The sequence below is a fragment of the Salvelinus fontinalis genome, chromosome 24 (assembly GCF_029448725.1).
Source record: "Salvelinus fontinalis isolate EN_2023a chromosome 24, ASM2944872v1, whole genome shotgun sequence".
Classification (NCBI taxonomy): Eukaryota; Metazoa; Chordata; class Actinopteri; order Salmoniformes; family Salmonidae; genus Salvelinus; species Salvelinus fontinalis.
The window spans coordinates 46,573,849-46,594,975 of record NC_074688.1 but is presented as its reverse complement, the minus strand read 5'-3'; the positions used below and the strand labels follow the sequence as shown (position 1 = coordinate 46,594,975).

The 21,127-nt window shown below is 39.5% G+C and overlaps 1 protein-coding gene across 1 annotated transcript in view; it reads left to right on the top strand.

Moving 5' to 3' along the window:
* The first annotated feature begins 1,042 nt into the window (after nt 1-1,042).
* LOC129822492 (1,4-alpha-glucan-branching enzyme-like) overlaps nt 1,043-21,127 on the top strand; it is a 355,318-nt gene continuing 335,233 nt past the window's right edge. The window contains exon 1 of the mRNA XM_055880812.1: nt 1,043-1,408. Within this exon, the coding sequence (XP_055736787.1) occupies nt 1,311-1,408 (98 nt within the window). The 5' untranslated portion in view covers nt 1,043-1,310. The remainder of the gene's footprint in view (nt 1,409-21,127) is intronic.

The following is a 21,127-nucleotide window of genomic DNA, read 5'->3' as shown; positions in this document are numbered from 1 at the left end:
CCTTATATAGACAGGTGTGTGCCTTTCCAAATCATGTCCAGTCAATTGAATTTACCACAAGTGGACTCCAATCAAGTTGTAGAAACATCTCAAGGATGATCAATGGAAACAGGATGCACCTGAGCTCAATTTCAAGTCTCATAGCAAAGGGTCTGAATACTTATGTAAATAAGGTATTTCTGTTTTATTTTCAATACATTTGCAAAAATGTCTTCATTATGGGATATTGTGTGTAGATTGATGAGGAAAAATAGGGTATCTGTTTTAGCCATTTACAAAATTTTAGAATAAGACTAACGTTACAAAATGTGGATAAAGTGAAGGGGTCTGAATACTTTCCGAATGCACTGTATGTCACATCATCTGGCTTTATCTACTACGAAAGGGCTTGACTCTTTAAAATAACAACATGTTGTTGGCAAACAGCTCAAGCTTTAGTTGGCCTACAGTCCTGCAGTCATTGGCCTACAGTCCTGCGTTGAGGATAAAAACTACCTCAAAGCCCTGATATGAACACATTGGGTTGTGTAATCCAGGACACAGTGGTTGGATTGCTCCACAAAATACATTCCCAAATGGCACCCTATCCTATATATAGTGCACTACTTTCGACCAGGACCGGTTAAAAGTAGTGCACCAAATAGGGAATTAGGGTGCCATTTGGACCGATCTGAACCGTCACGTGAAAAAAACATGAACACACTTTGTCCAAATCGATGTGTTTGTATGAACTTGCCAAAATGGGATTACAAAGAGCAATTTCACAATAAACTATAAACACACAGTATAAACTGTTGTTAGATTTAGCAAGGCTACTTCAACTGTCTTCACTAATAGATAGTAATCGTATCTATTTGAGTATAATCAGATGCGAGTGTTCTATGTCACATGTAGCCTACAATTTTTACTAGCCGTCTCGCTATCTCATTTTTGAGAGAGACGAATGAAGTAGTTTGTCTCACGAGCTCTGCCCTCATAATCTTTGACATTGGGGTTCATTGTCAGAGTAGTGTTTAAAGACTACAAGAAAGTGACCGTGATACCCTTCTTCCTACTTCCAAAACGCTTCCGCTGTCATCTTAAAGAAACACACCGCCTCTCATCAAACATCATCATGTTTTTTTTGATTTTATTGTAGTGGACAGGGGTGATAAAGTTCGTATTGTGATAGGCTGGGGCGGATTAGAATGACCCTGATTCGCTGTTGTCTCTGAACCCTTTCTTGCACGTACAAAGGCTCAGCCGTGACTGTCATTTGTGTTCTACCAGCTGCGACACTCGGTGCTCGATTGCTTTCGACTGTAGGGACCATGGCCGATACGTGGGATAATGTTACAATTCCTGAGTTCAACTCCCTTCTTCAAATGGATCCCTACCTCAAACAGTACGAAAAGGACTTCAGGAGGAGGTAAAACGGCTTTTTCAGTGCTAAAATGCTGCACAGCTCACAACTCAAGCCCGTCGCTATACCGTGCACAACCGTCAGGCTCGAGCTGGTATACATGTCTATTCGTAAAAACACCAGAAACACCAGATAGATAGATACATATTAGTTCAAATCCTACAGGCGTCTTCTAGTACATTCATTGACTGACATTTGAGATAACCGCAGCATAGCGGTCGCATGAGAGCTTTGCTGTGTTGCCCTTGACTGTCGCAAAGACCAGAAGCCCAGGCTAACCGGTATGCTAACGGTATGGTTTTAGTTCGCCTGTCATCCTTGTTACAATACCAAATATTCCGCTCGACGTGGTCATACTATATTATATTGTTACAATTACAAAGCAATACATATATAGTCATGTTAGCTATGTCTCTAACTATTACCCTTTGGTGCCAGTGGCTGGCCGGTAGCAAACTAGCTGCCATACTCTTCCACCATCCATCCCTCCTTCCTCAGGTTTGACAGCTCATTTGTTCCAGTCAGCCAGGTGGTTCCGCCCAGTGTATGACTGAACACGCCAGCATGGTTGAGGAGGCAGGCAGGCAGGCACCCTAGTTGTGTGTGTGGCAGAGCATTGTTATTAGCTACATTCAGAGCCATAGCCTAAAGCCCATATGGTTCTGGCTAGTAGATGCATTGTAACACTTCTGCTGCAGGCCTGTGATGTTCTTCATCAGATGCAACATTGTAGCATCACTATAGTTGTATGACTATGGTTATAACCATTGACTGACTATATATATATATATATATATATATATATATATATATATATATATATATATATATATATATAGGTAACCATTGACTGACTATATATATATATATATATATATATATATATATATATATATATATATATATATAGGTTACAACGTAAATAGTTTGTCTCCATGATGTTTCCAGATACAATCCATTAGTCAAATGTTATGAATCATAATTTAACAATTATTTTGTTGCAGTAACATCAACCACTGTCTTCTACAGAATACTTGATGTATCAGAAGTATAGAGATTTTTTTTTAATACTGAGCATAAAAATATATCAACACAACAATTTCAACATACCCCGTTTAATAGAATCACAGGCATCATCATCGTGTGAATTCTCTGCAGCTGTGTTTAGGGTAGTCTCTGTAGCAGACTCTGGCTGCTGTGTGTAGGCTAGTCTCTGTAGCAGACTCTGGGTGCTGTGTTTAGGCTAGTCTCTGTAGCAGACTCTGGGTGCTGTGTGTAGGCTAGTCTCTGTAGCAGACTCTGGGTGCTGTGTTTAGGCTAGTCTCTGTAGCAGACTCTGGCTGCTGTGTGTAGGCTTGTCTCTGTAGCAGACTGGCTGCTGTGTTTAGGCTAGTCTCTGTAGCAGACTCTGGGTGCTATGTTTAGGCTAGTCTCTGTAGCAGACTCTGGGTGGTGTGTTTAGGCTAGTCTCTGTAGCAGACTGGCTGCTGTGTTTAGGCTAGTCTCTGTAGCAGACTCTGGGTGGTGTGTGTAGGCTAGTCTCTGTAGCAGACTCTGGCTGCTGTGTGTAGGCTAGTCTCTGTAGCAGACTCAGGCTGCTGTGTGTAGGCTAGTCTCTGTAGCAGACTCTGGCTGCTGTGTGTAGGCTAGTCTCTGTAGTATACTCAGGCTGCTGTGTTTAGGCTAGTCTCTGTAGCAGACTCTGGGTGCTGTGTGTAGGCTAGTCTCTGTAGCAGACTGGCTGCTGTGTTTAGGCTAGTCTCTGTAGTAGACTGGCTGCTGTGTTTAGGCTAGTCTCTGTAGTAGACTGGCTGCTGTGTTTAGGCTAGTCTCTGTAGCAGACTCTGGGTGCTGTGTTTAGGCTAGTCTCTGTAGCAGACTCTGGGTGCTGTGTTTAGGCTAGTCTCTGTAGCAGACTCTGGGTGCTGTGTTTAGGCTAGTCTCTGTAGCAGACTCTGGGTGCTGTGTGTAGGCTAGTCTCTGTAGCAGACTCTGGGTGCTGTGTGTAGGCTAGTGTCTGTAGCAGACTCTGGGTGCTGTGTGTAGGCTAGTCTCTGTAGCAGACTGGCTGCTGTGTTTAGGCTAGTCTCTGTAGCAGACTGGCTGCTGTGTTTAGGCTAGTCTCTGTAGCAGACTCTGGGTGCTGTGTTTAGGCTAGTCTCTGTAGCAGACTCTGGGTGCTGTGTTTAGGCTAGTCTCTGTAGCAGACTCTGGGTGCTGTGTTTAGGCTAGTCTCTGTAGCAGACTCTGGCTGCTGTGTTTAGGCTAGTCTCTGTAGCAGACTCTGGCTGCTGTGTGTAGGCTAGTCTCTGTAGCAGATTCTGGGTGCTGTGTTTAGGCTAGTCTCTGTAGCAGACTCTGGCTGCTGTGTGTAGGCTAGTCTCTGTAGCAGATTCTGGGTGCTGTGTTTAGGCTAGTCTCTGTAGCAGACTCTGGCTGCTGTGTGTAGGCTAGTCTCTGTAGCAGACTCTGGGTGCTGTGTGTAGGCTAGTCTCTGTAGCAGACTCTGGGTGCTGTGTGTAGGCTAGTCTCTGTAGCAGACTGGCTGCTGTGTTTAGGCTAGTCTCTGTAGCAGACTGGCTGCTGTGTTTAGGCTAGTCTCTGTAGCAGACTCTGGGTGGTGTGTTTAGGCTAGTCTCTGTAGCAGACTGGCTGCTGTGTTTAGGCTAGTCTCTGTAGCAGACTCTGGGTGGTGTGTGTAGGCTAGTCTCTGTAGCAGACTCTGGCTGCTGTGTGTAGGCTAGTCTCTGTAGCAGACTCAGGCTGCTGTGTGTAGGCTAGTCTCTGTAGCAGACTCTGGCTGCTGTGTGTAGGCTAGTCTCTGTAGTATACTCAGGCTGCTGTGTTTAGGCTAGTCTCTGTAGCAGACTCTGGGTGCTGTGTGTAGGCTAGTCTCTGTAGCAGACTGGCTGCTGTGTTTAGGCTAGTCTCTGTAGTAGACTGGCTGCTGTGTTTAGGCTAGTCTCTGTAGTAGACTGGCTGCTGTGTTTAGGCTAGTCTCTGTAGCAGACTCTGGGTGGTGTGTTTAGGCTAGTCTGTAGCAGACTGGCTGCTGTGTTTAGGCTAGTCTCTGTAGCAGACTCTGGGTGCTGTGTTTAGGCTAGTCTCTGTAGCAGACTCTGGGTGCTGTGTTTAGGCTAGTCTCTGTAGCAGACTCTGGGTGCTGTGTTTAGGCTAGTCTCTGTAGCAGACTCTGGGTGCTGTGTTTAGGCTAGTCTCTGTAGCAGATTCTGGGTGCTGTGTTTAGGCTAGTCTCTGTAGCAGACTCTGGGTGCTGTGTGTAGGCTAGTCTACAGACCTACTGACAGTACAGTGGCCTACTCTTACCATGTGAGTAATTCAGCCGGATCCAAATGGACCCTGGTCACTGTGTAGGGAAAAACGTACCATCTGTGTGCAGAGTAGAAGTCGTTCACTATAGTGAAGCATCTTTTTATTCTGTATTATTTTCCTTCTTTTCACGCTGTCATTTAGGATAGTATTGTGGAGTCACTACAATGTTGTTGATCCATCCTCAGTTTTCTGCCATTCAACTTTGTAGCTTTAAAAAAAATAAAAAATCACCAATGGCCTTACGGTGACTTCCCCAAACAGCTTCCTTCCTGTCTCTCAGTTCAGAAGGACGACTGCATCTTCGATGTGTCTGGGTGGTTTAATACATCATCCACACCACCTGTATTAGCTTGACCGTGCTAAAAGATATATTCCGTGTCTGATTTGATATTGTAACACGTTTACCAATCCCTGCCCTTCCTTCTTTATGAGGCTTTTGAAAAGCTCCTGTTTCTTTGTAGTTTTAATCTGTGTTTGAATTTCAGTACTTGACTCGGGGACTTTACAGATGTTGTATGTATTTAGGACAGAGGTAGTCATGTCAACCCCTATTATTGTTCTGAGTGAGACCATATAACTTATGTGATTTGGTATAACCATATAACTTATGTGATTTGGTATAACCATATAACTTATGTGATTTGGTATAACCATATAACTTATGTGATTTGGTATAACCATATAACTTATGTGATTTGTTAAGCCAAGTTTTACTTGCCTCAACAAATGAGGCAATTTTTATTTTTTTTAATCAGGCAAGAACAAATTCTTATTTTCTTAATGACGGCCTAGGAACAGTTAACTGCCTTGTTCAGGGGCAGAATGACAGATTTGTACCTTGTCAGCTCGGGGATGCGATCTAACCTTCCGGTTACAAGTCCAACGCTCTAACCACTAGGCTACCTGCCTACCTACCTGAGGCCAATACTTATGCCACAAGTACATATTACACATTTTTTTTTATAGAATTTTTACATTTGTATAATTTTCTTTTTGGTTTTGACATTATGGAGTATTGTGTGTAGATCAGTGCCAAATAAAATCTATTTCAATCCTATTTTTGTAATGCAAAAAAAATATATTTTTTTAAAGAAAGCTCAAGGTGGTGTAAACTTCCTGTAGGCACTGTACCTTTAAGACTATTTTGAGATCACAGGCCTACCGGTTGGCTACACTGTGAATAAAACATGCTGATATCTTATCCAAGCAGAAAACAAAGCCCCCCCCCACCTCCCAGAATAGGTTCAGTTCTTTGTAATTTAGCCACTCTCCCCTGGGTGCTGGAATAGGCAGTGAACCTGGGACACATTTTACACTGCTCTTTAATTAACTCTTGGTTCAGATACAGACAGTGCAATTTGTGACTGAATGCCATTCGTGTCTCTCCAGAGTGGTCACTAATAGTTAATTACAGCAACATTACTGTAGCATTTTTAGCTTAGCTTTTAGGCTCTGGTAATAGTCCATACTGTAGCTATGTAGTCAAATGCACACATTTAAACAAATATTGTTTTCTATATAGGGTACTTGGCTAAAACAGATACCCAATATGTTCAAATGTATTGGCTGCCTGAGTGTGTGTGTGGTTCAAATGGCACGCTATTCTCTCTTCCTACATGTTGCCCTGCAGCCCAACAAGGGTTCATAGTGCAATATAGTGTATGTGGATTCTGAGTCTTTTATATTTTGTCCGTATGTAGACTTTGTGTCTGTATATTCTGTTTATTCTGGCAGCACCGTTTTCACCAAGTCCTATTCCTGTACGCAGGTTTATCTGGTGACATATAGGTGCTTCCTTCCGAAGAGGGCCCCGTTTGGGCCGGTGACAGAGTCTCTCATGTGTCGGACAGAGTAACTGATGTGAACTCGTTTCTGTTGACTAGGTTCCTTTTGGTGGTGAACGGCCCTGCGCCGACCTTCTCTTGACGGGTCTGGTTGTCTTATGTGAACAGAACCACGGGGTTCTACAGTCAACGGACTGAGGTGACTGACTGACTTTCAGGTCGCTCCTGGGATGCTGAGTTTTTTTTGTTTTGTTGCTGCGTCAGTCCCGGTCGTTGTGATTTTTTAAAAAGAGACTGTGGTCATCACTAGGCGGCTTCCACCCGGTTACGTAACCCTGCATCTTAAACGTTACTGCCCCATATACACTACAGTTCAAAAGTTTGGGGTCACTTAGAAATGTCCTTGTTTTTGAAAGTAACATTTTTTTTTTGTTTTATCCATTAAAATAACATAAAATGGATAAGAAATACAGTGTAGACATTGTTAATGTTGTAAATGACTATTGTAGCTGGAAACGGATTGACTAATCATTTTTTACGTTTGGTTTATTCAATTCACTATTCAGTTCGCCCTTTAGTACCCTTTAATTAGCATTGAAAAGTCAATCCATTCTTTCTTAGCCAATTAAAAATCTCTCCCGGTCTTCTGAATCAAGTTTGTGACGTCAGTACATTAGCCACAGATTCGTACTGTCTTAGTAGTAGCCACAGTTTCGTACTGTCTTAGTAGTAGCCACAGTTTCGTACTGTCTTGGCAGTAGCCACAGTTTCGTACCGTCTTGGCAGTAGCCACAGTTTCGTACCGTCTTGGCAGTAGCCACAGTTTCGTACCGTCTTGGCAGTAGCCACAGTTTCGTACCGTCTTGGCAGTAGCCACAGTTTCGTACCGTCTTGGCAGTAGCCACAGTTTCGTACCGTCTTGGCAGTAGCCACAGTTTCGTACCGTCTTGGCAGTAGCCACAGTTTCGTACCGTCTTGGCAGTAGCCACAGTTTCGTACCGTCTTGGCAGTAGCCACAGTTTCGTACCGTCTTGGCAGTAGCCACAGTTTCGTACCGTCTTGGCAGTAGCCACAGTTTCGTACCGTCTTGGCAGTAGCCACAGTTTCGTACCGTCTTGGCAGTAGCCACAGTTTCGTACCGTCTTGGCAGTAGCCACAGTTTCGTACCGTCTTGGCAGTAGCCACAGTTTCGTACCGTCTTGGCAGTAGCCACCGTTTCGTACCGTCTTGGCAGTAGCCACCGTTTCGTACCGTCTTGGCAGTAGCCACCGTTTCGTACCGTCTTGGCAGTAGCCACCGTTTCGTACCGTCTTGGCAGTAGCCACCGTTTCGTACCGTCTTGGCAGTAGCCACCGTTTCGTACCGTCTTGGCAGTAGCCACCGTTTCGTACCGTCTTGGCAGTAGCCACCGTTTCGTACCGGCTTGGCAGTAGCCACCGTTTCGTACCGGCTTGGCAGTAGCCACCGTTTCGTACCGGCTTGGCAGTAGCCACCGTTTCGTACCGGCTTGGCAGTAGCCACCGTTTCGTACCGGCTTGGCAGTAGCCACCGTTTCGTACCGGCTTGGCAGTAGCCACCGTTTCGTACCGGCTTGGCAGTAGCCACCGTTTCGTACCGGCTTGGCAGTAGCCACCGTTTCGTACCGGCTTGGCAGTAGCCACCGTTTCGTACCGGCTTGGCAGTAGCCACCGTTTCGTACCGGCTTGGCAGTAGCCACCGTTTCGTACCGGCTTGGCAGTAGCCACCGTTTCGTACCGGCTTGGCAGTAGCCACCGTTTCGTACCGGCTTGGCAGTAGCCACCGTTTCGTACCGGCTTGGCAGTAGCCACCGTTTCGTACCGGCTTGGCAGTAGCCACCGTTTCGTACCGGCTTGGCAGTAGCCACCGTTTCGTACCGGCTTGGCAGTAGCCTAGTCTTCGGAGGGGCTGCTAGCCTGAACACGCACAGTCAAAGGTTTTCAGCTTGCAGGCAAACACTGGAATACATTTGAGTAATTTTAGCGAGTTGAGGTAGTCCAGACAGGAAATGACAAGTGCCTGGAGTAGGACCTGCGTCGCTTCCTGTGTGAGGTAGGGTCGTACTCTACGGATGTCGTAGGGCATGAACCTGCAGGATCGAGTCACTGCTTTGATGTTTGCAGAAAACGACAGGGGTGTTGTCCAGGGTCACGCCAAGATTCGGTGCACGCTGGGAGTCACTCTGTCACATTTTATGACAAAGTGAGGGCTTTGTTATAGGCTCTCTGCTGCGTTTTCCTCTATCCTCTATCCCTAGACGTATCCTGCCACGTCTGCCTGTCGATCATGATGACAAACTATTTTACATATAGAAGCAGGCAAGGCGGGAGCTGGGGTAGCATCCCCAATGGCTCAGTAGTCCCTATATAGTGCACTTATTTTGACTAGGGCCCCATAGGGCAGTGCACTATATCGAGAATAGGTTGCCATTTGGAACGCACTCCTACAGGCGCTGCTGCAGGGGGCAGGTTAATCCTTGATCAGCCCCAAGTGTGCTGCCGGAGGCCCTCGTAGGACTAAAACTAACACTGTGTCAGCCTCCTGTGTGCTGCCGGAGGCCCTCGAAGGACTAACACAAAAACACAGGCATGGAAAGCAACAGCCTTCGCTTGGCGTCGCTACAGCCAGGAGGTAGCATGCTGCTTTGGGGGATCAGTGATAGGAATTCAGATGAATGATCACAGAGAGGCCTACGAGAGAGAGAGGCCTACAAGATCGAGGGACAACAGAGACAGAGACCCCAGTATACACACCTGTAGGGACCACAGCGAGAGAGGCCCCAGTATACAGACTGTAGGGACCACAGAGAGAGAGGCCCCCGTATACAGACTGTAGGGACCACAGAGAGAGAGGCCCCAGTATACAGACTGTAGGGACCACAGAGAGAGAGAGAGGCCCCAGTATACAGACTGTAGGGAGCACAGAGAGAGAGAGAGAGGCCCCCGTATACAGACTGTAGGGACCACAGAGAGAGAGGCCCCAGTATACAGACCTGTAGGGGCCACAGAGACCCCCGTATACAGACTGTAGGGAGCACATAGAGAGAGAGAGAGAGAGTCCCCCGTATACAGACTGTAGGGACCACAGAGAGAGAGGCCCCAGTATACAGACTGTAGGGACCACAGCGAGAGAGAGAGAGGCCCCAGTATACAGACTGTAGGGACCACAGCGAGAGAGAGAGAGGCCCCAGTATACAGACTGTAGGGAGCACAGAGAGAGAGAGAGAGAGACCCCCGTATACAGACTGTAGGGACCACAGAGAGAGAGAGATAGGCCCCAGTATACAGACTGTAGGGAGCACAGAGAGAGAGAGAGAGGCCCCCGTATACAGACTGTAGGGACCACATTTGCTGGTTTTGTTATGAACCATCTTTCATGGTTGAAGACATTTTTCTCTTGCTCCAACATTGAGTTTTTTTTTTAATAAAGTAAAATCAATAGTGAGAAGATGGATTGTAGAGATGGTTGTTGTCTGATTTGAACATGCTAGTAGTTGTAGAGCTCCTCTTTGCTAGCCTGAAGGTCACCGACCAAACCCTCCACACTACCGTGTTAATGAAGCAGGTGGAAGCTGGCATCAATCAGGCTTTCTGAACCTATTGGACTTCATTAGGTCACTAGTACAGGACTAATAGACTACTAATATAATACAGGACTACTAATATAATACAGGACTACTATTATAATAAAGGACTAATAGACTACTAATATAATACAGGACTACTAATATAATACAGGACTACTAATATAATACAGGACTACTAATATAATACAGGACTACTAATATAATACAGGACTACTAATATAATACAGGACTAATAGACTACTAATATAATACAGGACTACTAATATAATACAGGACTACTAATATAATACAGGACTACTATTATAATACAGGACTACTATTATAATACAGGACTACTAATATAATACAGGACTACTAATATAATACAGGACTACTAATATAATACAGGACTACTAGACTACTAATATAATACAGGACTACTATTATAATACAGGACTACTAGACTACTATTATAATACAGGACTACTAATATAATACAGGACTACTAATATGATACAGGACTACTAATATGATACAGGACTACTAATATGATACAGGACTACTAATATGATACAGGACTACTAATATAATACAGGACTACTAATATAATACAGGACTACTAATATAATACAGGACTACTAATATAATACAGGACTAATAGACTACTAATATAATACAGGACTACTAATATAATACAGGACTACTAATATAATACAGGACTACTAATATAATACAGGACTACTAATATAATACAGGACTACTAATATAATACAGGACTACTAATATAATACAGGACTACTAATATAATACAGGACTACTATTATAATACAGGACTACTAATATAATACAGGACTACTAATATAATACAGGACTACTAATATAATACAGGACTACTAGACTACTAATATAATACAGGACTACTATTATAATACAGGACTACTAGACTACTATTATAATACAGGACTACTAATATAATACAGGACTACTAATATGATACAGGACTACTAATATGATACAGGACTACTAATATGATACAGGACTACTAATATAATACAGGACTACTAATATAATACAGGACTACTAATAGATTACAGGACTAATAGACTACTAATATAATACAGGACTACTAATATAATACAGGACTACTAATATAATACAGGACTACTAATATAATACAGGACTACTAATATAATACAGGACTACTAATATAATACAGGACTACTAATATAATACAGGACTACTAATATAATACAGGACTACTAATATAATACAGGACTACTAATATAATACAGGACTACTAATATAATACAGGACTACTAATATAATACAGGACTACTAATATAATACAGGACTAATAGACTACTAATATAATACAGGACTACTAATATAATACAGGACTAATAGACTACTAATATAATACAGGACTACTAATATAATACAGGACTACTAGACTAATAATATAATACAGGACTACTAGACTACTATTATAATACAGGTCTACTAATATAATACAGGACTAATAGACTACTAATATAATACAGGTCTACTAATATAATACAGGACTAATAGACTACTAATATAATACAGGACTACTAATATAATACAGGACTACTAATATAATACAGGACTACTAATATAATACAGGACTACTAATATAATACAGGACTACTAATATAATACAGGACTACTAATATAATACAGGACTAATAGACTACTAATATAATACAGGACTACTTATATAATACAGGACTACTAATATAATACAGGACTAATAGACTACTATTATAATACAAGACTACTATTATAATACAGGACTACTATTATAATACAGGACTACTAGACTACTATTTTAATACAGGACTACTAGACTACTATTATAATACAGGACTACTAGACTACTATTATAATACAGGACTAATAGTATAATACAGGACTACTAATATAATACAGGACTAATAGACTACTAATATAATACAGGACTACTAATATAATACAGGACTACTAATATAATACAGGACTACTAATATAATACAGGACTACTAATATAATACAGGACTACTAATATAATACAGGACTACTAATATAATACAGGACTACTAATATGATACAGGACTACTAATATAATACAGGACTACTAATATAATACAGGACTAATAGACTACTATTATAATACAGGACTACTAATATAATACAGGACTAATAGACTACTAATATAATACAGGACTACTAATGTAATACAGGACTAATAGACTACTAATATAATACAGGACTACTAATATAATACAGGACTACTAATATAATACAGGACTACTAATATAATACAGGACTACTAATATAATACAGGACTAATAGACTACTAATATAATACAGGACTACTAATATAATACAGGACTACTAATATAATACAGGACTAATAGACTACTAATATAATACAGGACTACTAATATAATACAGGACTAATAGACTACTAATATAATACAGGACTAATAGACTACTAATATAATACAGGACTACTAATATAATACAGGACTAATAGGCTGCTAATATAATACAGGACTACTAATATAATACAGGACTAATAATATAATACAGGACTAATAGACTACTAATATAATACAGGACTAATAGACTACTAATATAATACAGGACTAATAGACTAATAATATAATACAGGACTACTAATATAATACAGGACTACTAATATAATACAGGACTACTAGACTACTATTATAATACAGGACTACTAGACTACTATTATAATACAGGACTACTAATATAATACAGGACTACTATTATAATACAGGACTAATAGACTACTAATATAATACAGGACTACTATTATAATACAGGACTACTAGACTACTAATATAATACAGGACTACTAATATAATACAGGACTAATAGGCTGCTAATATAATACAGGACTACTAATATAATACAGGACTAATAGACTAATAATATAATACAGGTCTACTATTATAATACAGGACTACTAATATAATACAGGACTACTAATATAATACAGGACTAATAGACTACTAATATAATACAGGACTACTAATATAATACAGGACTACTAATATAATACAGGACTACTAATATAATACAGGACTACTAATATAATACAGGACTACTAATATAATACAGGACTACTAATATAATACAGGACTAATAGACTACTAATATAATACAGGACTACTAATATAATACAGGACTAATAGACTACTATTATAATACAGGACTACTAATATAATACAGGACTACTAATATAATACAGGACTAATAGACTACTAGTATAATACAGGACTACTAATATAATACAGGACTAATAGACTACTATTATAATACAGGACTACTAATATCATACAGGACTACTAATATAATACAGGACTAATAGACTACTAATATAATACAGGACTAATAGACTACTAGTATAATACAGGACTACTAATATAATACAGGACTAATAGACTACTAATATAATACAGGACTAATAGACTACTAGTATAATACAGGACTACTAATATAATACAGGACTAATAGACTACTATTATAATACAGGACTACTAATATCATACAGGACTACTAATATAATACAGGACTAATAGACTACTAGTATAATACAGGACTACTAATATAATACAGGACTAATAGACTACTAGTATAATACAGGACTACTAGTATAATACAGGACTACTAGTATAATACAGGACTACTAGTATAATACAGGACTACTAGTATAATACAGGACTACTAGTATAATACAGGACTACTAGTATAATACAGGACTACTAGTATAATACAGGACTACTAGTATAATACAGGACTACTAGTATAATACAGGACTACTAGTATAATACAGGACTAATAGACTACTAGTATAATACAGGACTAATAGACTACTAGTATAATACAGGACTACTAGTATAATACAGGACTACTAGTATAATACAGGACTACTAGTATAATACAGGACTACTAGTATAATACAGGACTACTAGTATAATACAGGACTACTAGTATAATACAGGACTACTATTATAATACAGGACTACTATTATAATACAGGACTACTAGTATAATACAGGACTACTAGTATAATACAGGACTACTAATATAATACAGGACTAATAGACTACTAGTATAATACAGGACTACTAGTATAATACAGGACTACTAGTATAATACAGGACTACTAGTATAATACAGGACTACTAGTATAATACAGGACTACTAGTATAATACAGGACTACTAGTATAATACAGGACTACTAGTATAATACAGGACTACTAATATAATACAGGACTACTAATATAATACAGGACTACTAATATAATACAGGACTACTAATATAATACAGGACTACTAATATAATACAGGACTACTAATATAATACTAATATAATACAGGACTAATAGACTACTAATATAATACAGGACTACTAATATAATACAGGACTACTAATATAATACAGGACTACTAATATAATACAGGACTACTAATATAATACAGGACTACTAATATAATACAGGACTACTAATATAATACAGGACTACTAATATAATACAGGACTACTAATATAATACTATTGTAATACAGGACTAATAGACTACTAATATAATACAGGACTACTAATATAATACAGGACTACTAATATAATACAGGACTACTATTATAATACAGGACTAATAGACTACTAATATAATACAGGACTAATATAATACAGGACTACTAATATAATACAGGACTACTAATATAATACAGGACTACTAATATAATACAGGACTACTAATATAATACAGGACTACTAATATAATACAGGACTACTAATATAATACAGGACTACTAATATAATACAGGACTACTAATATAATACAGGACTACTAATATAATACAGGACTACTATTATAATACAGGACTATTAGACTACTAATATAATACAGGACTACTAATATAATACAGGACTAATAGACTACTAATATAATACAGGACTAATAGACTACTAATATAATACAGGACTACTAATATAATACAGGACTACTAATATAATACAGGACTACTAATATAATACAGGACTACTAATATAATACAGGACTACTAATATAATACAGGACTACTAATATAATACAGGACTACTAATATAATACAGGACTACTAATATAATACAGGCCTACTAATATAATACAGGACTAATAGACTAATAATATAATACAGGTCTACTAATATAATACAGGTCTACTAATATAATACAGGACTACTAATATAATACAGGACTACTAATATAATACAGGACTACTAATATAATACAGGACTACTAATATAATACAGGACTACTAATATAATACAGGACTACTAATATAATACAGGACTACTAATATAATACAGGACTACTAATATAATACAGGACTACTAATATAATACAGGACTACTAATATAATACAGGACTACTAATATAATACAGGACTACTAATATAATACAGGACTACTATTATAATACAGGACTATTAGACTACTAATATAATACAGGACTACTAATATAATACAGGACTAATAGACTACTAATATAATACAGGACTAATAGACTACTAATATAATACAGGACTACTAATATAATACAGGACTACTAATATAATACAGGACTACTAATATAATACAGGACTACTAATATAATACAGGACTACTAATATAATACAGGACTACTAATATAATACAGGACTACTAATATAATACAGGACTACTAATATAATACAGGACTAATAGACTAATAATATAATACAGGTCTACTAATATAATACAGGTCTACTAATATAATACAGGACTACTAATATAATACAGGACTACTAATATAATACAGGACTACTAATATAATACAGGACTACTAATATAATACAGGACTACTAATATAATACAGGACTACTAATATAATACAGGCCTACTAATATAATACAGGCCTACTAATATAATACAGGCCTACTAATATAATACAGGCCTACTAATATAATACAGGACTAATAATATAATACAGGTCTACTAATATAATACAGGACTACTAATATAATACAGGACTACTAATATAATACAGGACTACTAATATAATACAGGACTACTAATATAATACAGGACTACTAATATAATACAGGACTACTAATATAATACAGGACTACTAATATAATACAGGACTACTAATATAATACAGGACTACTAATATAATACAGGACTACTAATATAATACAGGACTACTAATATAATACAGGACTACTAATATAATACAGGACTACTAATATAATACAGGACTACTATTATAATACAGGACTAATAGACTACTATTATAATACAGGACTAATAGACTACTATTATAATACAGGACTAATAGACTACTATTATAATACAGGACTACTGCCACGTTTGTTCTATTGCAGACACATTTAATGCATCATTTAAAATTAAGGTTGCTAATGAAATAATGAAAAAAAAAATGTTTTCCCTGAAAGTATAATTTTTATAGGGGTGGGATTACTAATTGTACTGTCCTCACTACAACAAATACTTAAAGACATGTCATTTTGTGTTATAATATTTAATTGAAATACTGTAGAATTTTATTCCTAGGGAGGGCTACTTCTACTGAGGAGTACCAATATGGCCGACCGGTGACTTCAAAGGCTCTCAATGGCCAATACACAGCATCAGCAATCCAGGGTTTATATAGATCGTAGATCTGAACGTGGCCTTGCTCTTTCTTTCTCCTGAAACAGACCTGTGTGTTTGTTTTAGCTGTTGCTATCAGTCACACGTCCTGGACCGACTACAGATAGACAACCGAGTGAAGCTCAACCCTGAGGTCTGCTCTAAGGGGTCGATCCTAATTCAATGTGTAGGCTTGGATTAGAGTCATTTGCTTCCTGATTTTAGTGTTTTTTAATAATAGTTAGAAATGACCAATCTGATTTTAAAATCTCAAAATTGTGACTTTTGATACATGAATGCAACTTTTCAATTCCTGCGTTGTAGTCGACCCCATGACCCCATGGTTGAGGCTCAGTGATGGTCTCGGTACTGTCTCGACTCAGTTCCTCCCTGAGTCAATAGCTATAAATGGCATTTGCTGATCTCCTCACAGCTGACAGTGCTCATTCACACCTGCTTGTAAACGGGTACATTCCGTGTCCTCCTGTCCCTGTTGTCTTACACTAGAACCCATCCTAATGATGATATGAAGTGTTAGGGAATAGGGTGCCATTCAGGATGAACCCTATGTAGTTCACTACTTTCGCCAAACTAAGTAAGCCAGCATGGTCAAATAGTAATAATCACAGTGGTTGTAGAGGGTGGAGCAAGTCAGCACCTCAGGAGTAAATGTCAGTTGGCTTTTCATAGCCGATCATTCAGTGTATCTCTACCGCTCCTGCTGTCTTTAGAGAGTTGAAAATAGCAGGTCTGGGACAGGTAGCACATCCGGTGACCAGGTCAGGGTTCCATAGCCGCAGGCAGAACAGTTGAAACTGGAGTAGCAGCACGGCCAGGTGGACTGGGGACAGCAAGGAGTCATCATGCCAGGTAGTCCTGAGGCATGGTCCTAGGGCTCAGGTCCTCCGAGAGAGAGAAAGAAAGATAGAGAGTGAATTAGAGAGATCATACTTAAATTCACACAGGACACCAGATAAGACAGGATAAGTACTCCAGATATAACAAACTGACCCTAGCCCCCCGACACAAACTACTGCAGCATAAATACTGGAGGCTGAGACAGGAGGGGTCAGGAGACACTGTGGCCTCATCCGATGATACCCCCGGACAGGGCCAAACAGGCAGGATATAACCCCACCCACTTTGCCAAGCACAGCCCCCACACCACTAGAGGGATATCTTCAACCACCAACTTAACTTTTACAGGCCCTGATCTCTGACACTACTCTTCTTCTGCTTGATCAGCACTTCTACCTGGAGACGCTTTGTGAATACAGGCCCTGATCTCTGACACTACTCTTCTGTTGGGTCAGCACTTCTACCTGGAGACGCTTTGTGAATACAGGCCCTGATCTCTGACACTACTCTTCTGTTGGGTCAGCACTTCTACCTGGAGACGCTTTGTGAATACAGGCCCTGATCTCTGACACTACTCTTCTGTTGGGTCAGCACTTCTACCCGGAGACGCTTTGTGAATACAGGCCCTGATCTCTGACACTACTCTTCTGTTGGGTCAGCACTTCTGTCTGGAGACGCTTTGTGAATACAGGCCCTGATCTCTGACACTACTCTTCTTCTGTTGGGTCAGCACTTCTACCTGGAGACGCTTTGTGAATACAGGCCCTGATCTCAGACACTACCCTTCTACTCTTCAGCACCCTGTCTGTTATGGTGCAATCTGAGTAGGAAGTTGTCACAGCATCCTGTCTGTTATGGTGCAATCTGAGTAGGAAGTTGTCACAGCATCCTGACTGTTATGGTACAATCTGAGTAGGAAGTTGTCACAGCATCCTGACTGTTATGGTACAATCTGAGTAGGAAGTTGTCACAGCATCCTGACTGTTATGGTACAATCTGAGTAGGAAGTTGTCACAGCATCCTGACTGTTATGGTACAATCTGAGTAGGAAGTTGTCACAGAATCCTGATTTATGGTGTGTCCCCTCTCTCTCAACATTCAAATTTAAGCTGCTTTGTTGGCATGAAAAACATGACATTAGTATTGCCAAAGCAACAATGTGTACAATACCCCCCCCCCCCCCCAACCTGGCCACCCCCATCTCTGTCTCTACCTCCCCTGTCGTGCAGTGACCACATACACGCTCCTCTTTGGGTAGCCATGTCTTTTATGTCTGCTGGTTTCTATTGCCAATTTGTCACTCAGCCTGTACTTGGTAAGGATCTGTCTCTGCTTTGTATCTCTGACAGAGTAGAGATAATCAGCCAATTCATATTCTCTGTTCACTGTTCAGAGCCAGATAGCAATTTAGTCAGCTTTGGGATTTTGTTTCGTTTTTCCAATGTTGTAAATATGAGTCCTTTTGATTGTTATTGATTTTGTTTATTAGATTTTTTTGTGTGTCTTTTTTGAATCCGTGCTCGTGTCAGCTTGGTTGGTTAGGTCCAATACTAGCTGACTGAGAGGGCTTGTTTCTGGGCTCGGCTCTTGGGTTAGAAGTGCTTTAAATTGGAGACTTCAATTTAGGTGGAGCCAAAATTGTAATGATCTTTTTTTGTTGTTCGTTCCTTACTTCATTCACTGGAAAGCGGCACAATTCTGCCCTACATGCATTAGCTGGTGTATTTCTTTACACTTCTAGAATTTTCTGACATAATTCTGCATGTAGGGCTTCAATTGGATGCTTGTCCCACATTTTAAAGTCCAGTGTATTGAGCGGCCCCAAAGCTCACTTCTGTAAAGAGCTATTGGAACCAAATCATCAACATAAAGCAGGTATTTTACCTCTGAGTCCTGGGGCTGGAGAATGGTCCAACACGTCTGCTAATTCATTTAAATGTTGAAAAGGTTTGTACTCAATCTGCAGCCTTGTCTCACACTTCAACGCTGGGAAAGTATTTCTGTTCTGTGTTGTTTTTTATTGCACACTTCTGTGAAAAGTTTAAGAATAGCTCTTCGTGCCAAATAGAATCAAATGCTTTTTTAAAAGTCAATAAAGCAAGCAAAGATTTTGCCCTCTTTTTTTGGTGGATGTGTTTTTATTAATTAGTGTGTGTATATTAGTGGTCGATCGATTAATCGGAATGGCCGATTTTCAAGTTTTCATAACAATCGATAATCTGCATTTTTGGACACCGATCATGGCTGATTACATTGCACTCCACGAGGAGGCTGACTACCTGTTATGCGAGTGCAGCAAGGAGCCAAGGTAAGGGGCTAGCTAGCATTAAACGTATCTTATAAAAAACGATCAATCTTAACATAATCACTAGTTAACTACACATGGTTGATGATATTACTAGTTTATCTAGCGTGTCCTGCGTTGCATATAATCGATGCGGTGGCTGTTAATTTATCATTGAATCACAGGCTACTTCGCCAAATGGGTGATTTAACAAGCAAAAAAGCACTGTCTTTGCACCAATGTACCTAAACATCAATGCCTTTCTTAAAATCAATACACAAGTATATATTTTTAAACCTGCATATTTAGTTAATATTGCCTGCTAACATGAATTTCTGTTAACTAGGGAAATTGTGTCACTTCTCTTGCGTTCTGTGCAACAGAGTCAGGCTATATGCAGCAGTTTGGGCCGCCTGGCTCGTTGCAAACTGTGTGAAGACCATTTCTTCTTAACAAAGACAGCCAACTTCGCCAAACGGGGATGATTTAACAAAAGCGCATTTGCGAAAACACACAATCGTTGCACGAATGTACCTATCCATAAACATCAATGCCTTTCTCAAAATCAATACACAGAAGTATATATTTTTAAACCTGCTCATTTAGTTCAAAGAAATTCATGTTAGCAGGCAATATTAAACTAGGGAAATTGTGTCACTTCTCTTGCGCTCATTGCACAAATTTTACGTAATTATGACATAACATTGAAGGTTGTGCAATATAATTTAGACTTATCAATGCCACCCGTTAGATAAAATACGGAACGGTTCCGTATTTCACTGAAATAATAAACGTTTTGTTTTCGAAATGATAGTTTCCGGATTTGAGCATATGAATGACCTAAGGCTTGTATTTCTGTGTGTTATTATATTATAATTAAGTCTATGATTTGATAGAGCAGTCTGACTGAGCGGTGGTAGGCAGCAGCTGGCTCGTTAGCATTCATTCAAACAGTACTTTCCTGCATTTGCCAGCAGCTCTTAGCAATGCTTGAAGCACAGCGCTGTTTATGACTTTAAGCCTGTCAACTCCCGAGATTAGGCTGGCAATACTAAAGTACCTATTAGAACATCCAAAGTCAAAGGTATATGAAATACAAATGGTAGAGAGAGAAATAGTCCTATAACTACAACCTAAAGCTTCTTAACTGGGAATATTGAAGACTCATGTTAAAAGGAACCACCAGCTTTCATAT